This window comes from Ambystoma mexicanum, chromosome 4p (assembly GCF_040938575.1).
Source record: "Ambystoma mexicanum isolate Mex_15411 chromosome 4p, UKY_AmexF1_1, whole genome shotgun sequence".
Lineage (NCBI taxonomy): Eukaryota > Metazoa > Chordata > Amphibia > Caudata > Ambystomatidae > Ambystoma > Ambystoma mexicanum.
In genome coordinates, this window is record NC_090927.1 from 277,699,334 (window position 1) to 277,711,581 (window position 12,248).

A 12,248-nucleotide genomic window follows, 5' to 3' on the forward strand; every position below is an offset into this window, starting at 1 on the left:
GTGTGGCTTGCAATAAGCTTTGGGGGATGCTTCGGTTGTGGGGTTGCCCATAGGCCTTGGTTCTGATGCTGGAATTCTTACTTAAAGCTTTGAAGATCAAGGTCAGGTTGGATAAGAGGGGTGGGTATTCAGGGTGGATCACTGTGGATCGTGGGCTACGTAATGGGTGTGTTCTTGTCCCATTTCTTTTCAACCTATACATCCTGTTAATCAGGGCAGCATTGGAGGGGCCAGGCGGTAATCCCCAGAGGTTGGACCAGGTTAGAGTTCAGTATCTTCTCTATGCAGACAATCTTGTTTTACTTGATTAAACAGCAGTTGGATTCCAGAAGTCTTTTCTGCAGGCTCAGAATTTCTTTAGGGACCTGGGTCTGGACATCAGTGTTAAGAGATCCAAGCTTCTGATCTTTAACCGTAGAAAGATCTTATCGGGGAGGTCTAACTTTGGTTGGTATATTGACGGAAAGAGGCTACAGGTGGTGACCGAGTTTAAATATCTTGGCGTGACCATTAGATCAAAATGGTCATCATCGCCTGCAACTGATGAATTAAGAATAGGAGCGATTGCAGCGGCAGCTAAACTTCGGGTACTTGATAGAAAATGTGGTCGCTTTTCAATGGTACCTGCTCTCAAACTTTATAACCAGGTGATTGTTTCCGAAACTAATTTATGGGGCAGAGGTCAGAGAGGCTAACCTGGATTTGGCCAAAGAGGAGGCTTTTGTATGGAAACGATTTCTGAATCTTCCAGGAGGTACTCCAATCTCCCGGTAAAACATATTTTGGGCATTATTTCACTTAATACGAAGGTGGACTGGAGAAGAATACTCCTTTTGCGATTAAAAATGTTTCCTCCAGTAGCCACCCTTTTTACTCAACTCAATGCACTGCTCAATCAGGGTAACTGTGTGGTTCTAAAAACTTGGGTGGATTCTGTCCTGGCTGTGGTGACAGATAAATGTATTTCTTTGGAGGATTTAGACCACAATCCAGGCACGGTAAAGAAGTTATTATTTGAAGAAGACTGGATGAAAAACAAGGATACTCTTCCCTCGTTTAACGTGTTTGAACATTTTTCTATGGATATTAAACCAGTTAATGTTCAGCAGAAACATATAATCAAGCATGCTTCACAACATCTTAGAAACTTTTGGCTATGTATTCAATTAAATCTTCTTTCTATCAATGATGTCGTAGGTGGTCGGTCAGGATTGCCCTTGACTGATCGTCTGTGTCGTTGTTGTAAACTAAGTGGTAAAACCTTGAAGCACCTTATTATTGAATGTTCAGTTTTAACTGGTCTTCGTGAAGAGACTTTTAAATGTTATTTTAGTACTCGCCCACTTTTAACTTCGGAAGATTTGTGGTGGAATCTATTAAATAACCCGAATGATAGGCTGCTAATCAATGTAATTAATTTATTGAAGTCGCTTTTACCGTTGTATGACATTTCTCTGTTTTAAATGTGTTTTGTCTTTTTTTCTTTTCTTTTCTTTTATGTCACTGCAACATTATTGTATTAGTGGATTATGCATATATGTGTATAAAGATTGTTGTATAAACTAATTCACACAATAAATAAATAAAAATAAATACAAAATAAATAAATAAATAAACCATATAAATGCATAAATTTACTGACTCATGTCCCTTACAAACACTAATATTTTTAAGTGGAGGACACCAAAATAGCAGCAACATAAACCATATGAATGTATGTATTTAACCAAATGCACGACCTTTGCTGCAATAATGATTTTTCCCAATCAACATTTGGAAAGACCCCCCTTTTTTTAAAATATGGCCTGTGTCACTATTACTCATCTTAAAGTTGGACATTCCAATTCACAGCTACAATAACTGCACATAGCAAATCCACATAGCTAATATTTGTAATAAACATAGGTAGGAGAAAAAAATGTCCTTGTATTTCACAACTCTAAAACCTGTAAATCCTCAAATTGTTAATACTAAGCATACATGAGCACTTTACTTTCCAACCACTCAAACACACTCAACAATGGCGTTACTTTCAAAATGTAAATCTGTGCTAAAAGTCCATGTCGTGGTCGACTTTGAACCTGAAATGACCTCCAGCAGTTAGGACTAAACACATTAACATGTATTCAAACACGCAGCTTTGTACATCTCATTTTAAAATGCAACCTAGACCTAGTGCTCAAAGTCCATGCTGTGTGAAAAGAAAACAAAGCAACTGATATGACTAATGCAGAGCATGGACGCACTATACCTTTCACTCTAAAGGCAGGCAACCCCCAACAAGCAAAGATAAACTTAGGGCCCGATTCATGGAATTCTTTATACCCTGATTCATGGAACTGTGCAAAGTGTTTTTTGCAGTGCACAGTCCGTGCAAAGTCATTCATTTTGACACTGACTTTGCACTGCAAAAATACACTTTGAACATTCCCATGAATCATGGTTTGTGTCGGCAGTGTAAAGTCACTTTTTAACAGTGCAAAGTCACTTTGAACCGTACAAAAAATGCCATGAATCGGGCCCTTATACGTTAAACGTGCATTGGTAATAGGCTGCATTTACCAAACCGCTTGACTTCCTTGGGGAAAGGCAGCTCAGCCTGCCGCCCAAATGGACAAGTAAACAAAAGGCTTGTAAAGCTTTATTGTGGAAAACCGTCCGAGGCTTGGTGAACTTGAATAAATAGGTCATGTGCGCTTGGAACAGCACATAATGAAATGATCACGTGCTTTTGGAGCCGGACGTATAAGCATTCAAAGTACCTTATCTCTGGGTTCTCTTTACCAGTTCTGCAACCTCACCTTATTCACAGTATTTCACCAGCAAAGCACAATTGTGCTATTACAATATGGGACCGTCGGTTCCTCTGACACTTCACAGGTACCTCGCCCCAGCATGGAAGCATGTGACTGTGGTATGTTACCAGTATGCCATTCTGGCCCCGTGAGCTCCCCCAGCACGCAGAACACGCCAGACATGGTATTCACTGTCTAGGCTCTACGGTCGCACTGGCGACCCCAGGACAGCCCCATTTATTCTGCACACATTGTGGAGTTACGTTACTCTGCCGCCTATGTGCCCTTAAAGATACAGGTACCACACTCCTCCTTTTTCATAACACAAAACACAATAGGAGGCACACACATATAACTCAAAACATTTCACTGCAAACTCAAAACAACCCTTTTTCTTCACTTAAGTCCCAGGCCCACAAGTCCGTACTCAGTCCATGGTCTGGGCACGCCAATTCAGGGGTCCAACATGTAGTCACTGAGATGGGCAGACTTCCCCCTCCCTGCCCTCCTCGGGATAGCTCCTGCCCGCCTCCCAGATCGGACTCTCCTCACCTGGGCCACCACCCTCGTCCGGTACCTCGCCACAGTCTCGTCGCAGGGTTGCCTCTGGCATGGTCTCCCCCACCTTCTTAAAGAAACTGCCATTTATGGGTGACAGTGGCCGTTCCATCCGACGTGGTCACCATAGAGCCATGCACGTCCACCACGTCCATGGGATTAGGTTCGTACATCAGTGATAGCTTGCCTTGGGGATGACGGTTCCTCACCAAAACATCATTGCCGGGGATCAGTTGATGGGGTCTGAGTCCTCTTTTGATGTTTTCCACTTTCGTCCTTGTCCTTCTTTCTCGTTCCACCTGAGCGTCGTCGATCACCGCTGGTTCCCGCTCCCCCGCTTCAGGTATCAGTCCACTCGGGCATCGTCAAAACATTGCTTCCGACGGGGCTACTCCAGTTGATGCATGAGGGTTGGCCCTGTACTCCCTCAGAAACTGGTACATCGCCCGTTGTAGGCATTGGCCTTGTCCATGAGCGATCTGGAACACTTTGTTGAGGGTCCTCATGAATCGCTCGGCCTCGCCATTTGCACGGGCCAGACTGGTGTGAACTTCCTGTGGTGTATGCCATACTCCCCCATCAGCTGAACAAAACCGTCCCCTTGGAACGTTGGTCCATTATCAGAGCACAGGGTCTGTGGCAGCCCATGCGTGGCAAAGATATTCTCCAGGACAACTGCCACCTTGTCAAATGACAGTGACTCAATGAACCAAACCTCAGGGTAGCGTGACCCCTCGTCCACCACCACTAGGAAGTGAGTGTCTCTGCTGTTGGACCCAAAGTTTGCATGCACATTTTCCCAGGGTCTTGTCCCTCGGGCATGGCTTGATGAGGGGTTCTCTCTGCACCGGAGCAGCCGCCTGACACCATACGCAGGCCGAAACAAACTCCTCCACACGCTTCTCAAGGTCAGGGAACCACAGCCTCTGGCATAGCCTCGCTTTTGTCTTTGCCATCCCTTGGTGTCCCTGGTGTTCCAGTTCGATAACTGGCTGGATCTTGCACATCAGTACCACTATGCGGTCCCCCCAGAGCAAGAGCCCTGACTCCACGAACTTCAGCTCATCCTTTACTCTCCACAACTGTTCTAGCGTTACCTGCGCCTCTTGGGTTCTTTGCGCCAGGGTGTCCATCATCGACATCCATGACCCTTGCTGAAGCGCCGCCTTTAGTATCTGGAAGCACTCATCAGCCGCCTTTTCGAGCTCCTGTAGTGGCACTGAGTTTGCGGTTGCTGATTGAACAAGCAGCTGCACATGCTCGTCGGCCTCTTCCACACTGATGTCTTCCTTTTCCTCCACACCACACCTTGGATGCCACGACAAATTATCTGCTGCATTGTTATTATCCGGGCGATACACCAGAGAGACACCATACTCCAGGAGCGCAAACATCTACCTTTTAATGCCGGCCGGGGGATTCGATGACGATCTGGCCATGATAGGGAGCAGAGGCTTGGGTATGTCACCACAGTCACCAGCCGGCCGAGCATGTACAGTCGAAAATGCTGACACCCCGCAGGACTGCTAAGGCTTCACGCTCAATCTGCGAATATCACTGCTCCGTCTCGGACAGGGCTCTGCTCGCATAGGTAATCGGCATGCTCTCGCCTTGTGCATCCGTCTGGGTAAGGACTGCACCTAGACCAAACGGGCTGGCGTCGACCACCACCTCCGATGACAACAATGGATCAAAGAACGCCATTGTGTCTTCCACTGTTAGTGCCCCTTTTACGTCCACAAACACCGCTTGTTCTAGCGGGTCCCACTGCCACGTCGAGTCATTCCTAGTGAGGCTTTGCAGGGGCTCCGACCTGAGGTCCGATTCTGGATGAACCGGCCGCAGTGACCATCCCCAAAAAGCTTCAGACTTCATTCACATTCTCCGGAGGTCTTGCCTCCATAATGTACTTGACCTTCCGGGGGTTGGGTGACACACCACCTGTCAGAGCCCCTCGTATGATGTTCTGGAAGACTTCCACCGCTGATGACACACCAAGGCTTAAGTGTTTGTAACGGTACAGGCCCTGGTGTGTGGTGAGAGTGGTGATATATCTTGAGTCCAGGTGTAACACAACTTGATGATAGCCAGCACGCAGGTCGAGTTCTGAGAAGAACCTGGCACCATGCTGTTCCGCAAAGATGTCATCGAACATGGGCGTGAGGTGTCTCTCTCACTTTATGGCCTTGTTTGGGAACCTCATGTCTACACAAATCCTCACCGAATCAGGCTGTTTCGGCTTTCGTGCAATGACTATGGGCGACACCCATGGCATAGGTCCATTCACTTTCTCTATAATGTCCAGTGACACCAGATTTTCCAATTCCTTATACACCAGGTCTCACAGGTGGAACAGGACTCTGCGGTCCTTGAGGGCTATTGGTTGTATGGATTCATCGATATGAAGCCTCACGGGTTTGAAGCCATGCAGCCTATCCCCTCAAACAGCTGACTGTATTTCGTAAGAATTCCTTGCACGTCCTCCACATATACCCCATACGCGAAACCTACGATGCCCAATGCTTCGGCCGCTGCACAGCTCAGGAGAGTGTTGTTGCTTACACTTGTCACATAGAAGCAGGCCTTCATAGACGTGCCTCCTTGCTCGACCTTTGCACCAAACTCTCCCGCCAGTGGAATAGGCTGCTCACTGCCAAACGTAAAGAACCGCGCTCTCGGCTTATGCAGCGTGGGCGGCACCAACATGGCATCATAATGTACTCTTGCCATCATGTTCACGGAAGCCCCCGTGTCCACCAGCACAGGCACTGTTGACTCATTGACCTGTACCAAACACAGTGGTTACCTCCTGGTGGTGGCGTGCAACGCACTAACGCTGGAGATGAAAAATGTGTACATTTTTGTATTTTTGTGCCATCAAAATAAGAAACAAAATAAAACACCACATATATTTTAACAACGGTTGTTTCGATTTTTTAAATGAATCAAGTGTGTCTCCATTCAAGAGTCTTCCTGTGCCTTGCCTGCACGCCCACCGGCCCATCCACACTCCCCGCTATCAAAGGCAGTTCGCACCCGGGGATGAGTGCTGCCATAGTGTGCTGTCAGGGGCCAAACGGCCAAGGTGACAAACAGCATGTACACTTCAAAAGGTATCCCACGCCCAGGGGCCATCGCTCACATGACCTCCTCAGACCCTGTGCCTCCAGGCAGGCCTCCCCTGACGCTAGCACCCCCTGCAATCCACATAAGTGTGTCTCCATTCAGAAGTCTTCCTGTGCCTTGTCTGCACGCCCACCGGCCCATCCACCTCCCCCCCATCAAAGGCAGTTCACACCCAGGGATGAGCGCTGCCATGGTGTGCTGTCAGGGGCGCAAACAGCGACGGTTCCAAACAGCATGTACACTTCAAAGGTATCGCACGCCCAGGGGCCATCGCTCACATGGCCTCCTCAGACCCCGTGTCTCCAGGCAGGCCTCCCCTGACGCTGGCTGCCCCCCTGCAATCCACATAAGTGTGCCTCCATTCAGCAGTCTTCCTGTGCCTTATATGCACGCCCCAGGCCCATCCATCCACCCCCCCTCTATTAATGGCGTTTCGCGCCAGTGGATGCGCGCTGCCATGGTGTGCTGTCAGGGGCGCAAACGGCCAAGGTGCCAAACACCATGTACACTTCAAAAGGTATCCCACACCCAGGGGCCATTGCTCACATGGCCTCTTCAGACCCTGTGTCTCCGGCCGGGACCACGCCCTTATGCTGGCCGCCCCCGGCAAACCACATAATACCAGGACATATACACGTCATTCATTTACAAACACACCCCTGTTTCTAAGGGCCTCATTACACGGACGGCGGTAAGGGTTTACCGGTACCGGTAAGGGCACCGGTACCGGTAAACCCTTACCGCCTTACTACGAGGTCCCTTTGCGGGTAGGTACTTTAACGCCTGCTGTTTAGCAGGCGTTAAAAACCAACCCGCAAAGGGACCAGGGTGCTAATTACGGTACCGCAATTTGCGGCACCGTAATTAGCGCCTTCCCCATTCCCATAGAGCCCTATGGGCAAAAATGGGAATGGGGAAGGGCAATGGGGGAAGGGGGAATTACCGCCCCGCCAACCTTGGAATAGGGCGGAAATTCCCCTTTCCATCAAGGCGGTGCCGGTATTTTACCAGCATGGACCAAGTAGAGTCCTCCGCCTACCGTGTAATGAGGCCCTAATACTTTATAAACCACTTGATATGTCTCATGAGAACATCTTTGTGCTTTGCAAGTCAACTCCTGAACGTGCTACCTGAGGAACACTGAGATCGATGCTAATCTGCTCGTCGTCGTGCTATCTGTGAACTTCTGTGAGCACTTTGAGCAAACCCGTCAGTGTGCTAGCTGTGGCCATCTACCTGTTCTCCTGCCACAAACTACTGGGCTTGCTGAATCAAACTGTTTGTTGGTCAAGGTAAGGCCATGTATCACAGTCATATTTCGGTCATTTTAAAATAGCCCGTTGTAGGCATTGGCCTTGTCCATGAGCGATCTGGAACACTTTGTTGAGGGTCCTCATGAATCGCTCGGCCTCGCCATTTGCACGGGCCAGACTGGTGTGAACTTCCTGTGGTGTATGCCATACTCCCCCATCAGCTGAACAAAACCGTCCCCTTGGAACGTTGGTCCATTATCAGAGCACAGGGTCTGTGGCAGCCCATGCGTGGCAAAGATATTCTCCAGGACAACTGCCACCTTGTCAAATGACAGTGACTCAATGAACCAAACCTCAGGGTAGCGTGACCCCTCGTCCACCACCACTAGGAAGTGAGTGTCTCTGCTGGTGGACCCAAAGTTTGCATGCACATTTTCCCAGGGTCTTGTCCCTCGGGCATGGCTTGATGAGGGGTTCTCTCTGCACCGGAGCAGCCGCCTGACACCATACGCAGGCCGAAACAAACTCCTCCACACGCTTCTCAAGGTCGGGGAACCACACCTTCTGGCATAGCCTCGCTTTTGTCTTTGCCATCCCTTGGTGTCCCTGGTGTTCCAGTTCGATAACTGGCTGGATCTTGCACATCAGTACCACTATGCGGTCCCCCCAGAGCAAGAGCCCTGACTCCATGAACTTCAGCTCATCCTTTACTCTCCACAACTGTTCTAGCGTTACCTGCGCCTCTTGGGTTCTTTGCGCCACGGTGTCCATCATCGACATCCATGACCCTTGCTGAAGCGCCGCCTTTAGTATCTGGAAGCACTCATCAGCTGCCTTTTCGAGCTCCTGTAGTGGCACTGAGTTTGGGGTTGCTGATTGAACAAGCAGCTGCACATGCTCTTCGGCCTCTCCCACACTGATGTCTTCCTTTTCCTCCACACCACACCTTGGATGCCACAACAAATTATCTGCTGCATTGTTATTATCCGGGCGATACACCAGAGAGACACCATATTCCAGGAGCGCAAACATCTACCTTTCAATGCCGGCCGGGGGATTCGATGACGATCCAGCCATGATCGGGAGCAGAGGCTTGAGTATGTCACCACAGTCACCAGCCGGCCGAGCATGTACAGTCGAAAATGCTGACACCCCGCAGGACTGCCAAGGCTTCACGCTCAATCTGCGAATATCACTGCTCCGTCTCGGACAGGGCTCTGCTCGCATAGGTAATCGGCATGCGCTCGCCTTGTGCGTCCGTCTGGGTAAGGACTGCACCTAGACCAAACGGGCTGGCGTCAACCACCACCTCCGATGACAACAATGGATCAAAGAACGCCATTGTTTCTTCCACTGTTAGTGCCCCTTTTACGTCCACAAACACTGCTTGTTCTAGCGGGTCCCACTGCCACGTCGAGTCATTCCTAGTGAGGCTTTGCAGGGGCTCCGACCTGAGGTCCGATTCTGGATGAACCGGCCGCAGTGACCATCCCCAAAAAGCTTCAGACTTCATTCACATTCTCCGGAGGTCTTGCCTCCATAATGTACTTGACCTTCCGGGGGTTGGGTGACACACCACCTGCCAGAGCCCCTCGTATGATGTTCTGGAAGACTTCCACCGCTGATGACACACCAAGGCTTAGGTGTTTGTAACGGTACAGGACTGGTGTGTGGTGAGAGTGGTGATATATCTTGAGTCCAGGTGTAACACAATTTGATGATAGCCAGCACGCGGGTCGAGTTCTGAGAAGAACCTGGCACCATGCTGTTCCGCAAAGATGTCATCGAACATGGGCTTGAGGTGTCTCTCTCACTTTATGGCCTTGTTTGGGAAACTCATGTCTACACAAATCCTCACCGAATCAGGTTGTTTCGGCTTCCGTGCAATGACTATGGGCAACTCCCATGGCATAGGTCCATTCACTTTCTCTATAATGTCCAGTGACACCAGATTTTCCAATTCCTTATACACCAGGTCTCACAGGTGGAACAGGACTCTGTGGTCCTTGAGGGCTATTGGTTGTATGGATTCATCGATATGAAGCCTCACGGGTTTGAAGCCATGCAGCCTATCCCCTCAAACAGCTGACGGTATTTCGTAAGAATTCCTTGCACGTCCTCCACATATACCCCATACGCGAAACCTACGATGCCCAATGCTTCGGCCGCTGCACAGCTCAGGAGAGTGTTGTTGCTTACACTTGTCACATAGAAGCAGGCCTTCATAGACGTGCCTCCATGCTCGACCTTTGCAACAAACTCTCCCGCCAGTGGAATAGGCTGCTCACTGCCAAACGTAAAGAACCGCGCTCTCGGCTTATGCAGCGTGGGCGGCACCAACATGGCATCATAATGTACTCTTGCCATCATGTTCATGGAAGCCCCCGTGTCCACCAGCACAGGCACTGTTGACTCATTGACCTGTACCAAACACAGTGTTTACCTACTGGTGATGGCGTGCAACGCACTAACGCTGGAGATGAAAAATATATTTTCTTCATCGTCCTCTTCCTCTGCTTCCTGAGTCAGCCCTTCTGCTGTCGAAAGAAAGCCCGTCTGCTGCCCGTACTGGCCCTCTCTGCACCACCACCAGCACCGGTGCCCTGCACATGCGGGCATAGTGATCACGGGTGCCACAGCGTCCACATGCCTTCGCTTGCACAGGGCATTCCGTCGGGTGTGGGAGATCATACCCACACTTCAGTCACGACTGCAGAGTCCTGCCCCCTCTGTCACACTGGCCACCACCCAGTCAACGGGCACCTCTCCCTCCTTGACCTCGGCCCACGGCACACACCTCATCAGTCTTCCTCGGCCAAATGGCTGCATCCATTTTCGACTCCCTCACTTCAGAGACCTCATGGGACCGTCCCTACACCAGTATGTGGGGCAACGTGAGGACAGGCTCACATAGCACCTGCCTTCGAAGCTTACCAAACGAACAGCCCTGAATGAGCTGTGTTCTGATCATGACCTGATCGTTGTCCCAGGCACACGATAATTACATTCGCCGGAGACAGCCATAAAGAGTGTCCAGACACTCATCATCTTTTTGTTTGGTGCTGCACATGACAAAACGCTCATAGTCCGCTTTGTCATGTGGCATAAAGTGTTCATGGAAAACGTTCTTGGGCTCTGCATATGATGCATTCACTGGTTGCAAAGATTGAAAAATGTTGTGCACTGCCGGGGCTGCCGAATACAGAAGCGTGGCTACCTAACTTTCTTCATCAGTCTCACCCGTGGCCCGGAAATACATGTCCAGATGGTCTATCCAGAGTTTCCTCCTCGGTCCAAGGCTTGACGGGGCCCCAGAAACATCAAATTCGGGCATCGGTGTAAGCACCCCTTGCTGTCACGACACACATGCACCCACTGGGGCTGCAGGTCCTGCTGGCGCCTGTGCTCCTGCACCATCATCCTGTTCACCCATGGTGGTAAGCGCACGAGGAATCTGGGGACGTAACTCACACTGGCTCTCCTCAAGGCAGAATGCACCCAGTGTACAAATATATGCAGGAAACCCTTCCTCTCCCGAGTCCAGGCCAGTCTCATCCCACAATCTGACGTACTGTAAATATTCACCCCTCAAACAGTGTCCAAACAGCCAGGATGTGCTACCCCCCAGCGCTCAAGCAGAGTACCCAAAAATTGAAATGGATGGGCTACACCTCTCTTCACCTCAACAATGAAGAGAAAAGTTCTGAAAAGTCCTCAAATTCAGTTTGTAAGCAGTGGAATATCATCCCCCTTCTGTGGGAGAGGGAGATACCAAAAATGAATGTGGGAGGCGCACGAGCACTCCCCAAGGGAGCTGCAACCTTCTCCACCAAGTGTAAGGCAAAATGACGGCCGTCCGCGTTGCGATCGCCGACTCCGCGGCATGAATTCGACTAGATGTCCTTGAGGAACCTCACGGCCTCAGCCCTGCAGGTTCACGCGTCGGTACGACCCCGTCGCCAATGTGGAATGTTGCTGGTATGCCCACCCGGCCTGTGAGCAGCCCCAGCACACAGAACACGCCAGACCGGGGTCCACGATCGCACTGGCGATCCCAGGTCCGCCCCATTTATTCCACTCGCGGCGGAGTTCTGTCACTCTGCCGCGTGTGTGCCCTTAAAGATACAGGCACCACAGTGACCTCAACAAGCTTTATGCATGTTAGCAGGCCATTTCCTATGCCAGCTTTTCCTTGACTCCCTCGTGGGCATGGGATTCCTCAACGAACAGAACGCAAACCAGTTTTCCAGCATTCACCATTTCCCCAGTGCTATGACTGCCATCCCCATTGCAGCCTCTGCTGCAGGGGACGACGGAGCACTATTCCACCAACCGTAAGATTGCTGCAGGGAACAGAGTTTCAGCACCAACAGAAAATGCGAGGCTGAAGCCAGGTAAATGGTACACTCGCCTTCAACTCCGGAACCTCCCACACTGTCACAAACACTGCAACATAGGTTCGCATAGACAGCCACCCTTCTTCCGCTTAGATTTCTGGTCTTTGATCAAGCTGGTA

At 50.1% G+C, this 12,248-nt stretch overlaps 1 protein-coding gene across 1 annotated transcript in view; it reads left to right on the forward strand.

The window, feature by feature from the left end:
- Positions 1-11,941: 11,941 nt before the first annotated feature.
- LOC138452821 (meprin A subunit alpha-like) overlaps positions 11,942-12,248 on the forward strand; it is a 222,283-nt gene continuing 221,976 nt past the window's right edge. Inside the window, exon 1 of the mRNA XM_069605162.1 lies at positions 11,942-12,066. Within this exon, the coding sequence (XP_069461263.1) occupies positions 11,942-12,066 (125 nt within the window). The remainder of the gene's footprint in view (positions 12,067-12,248) is intronic.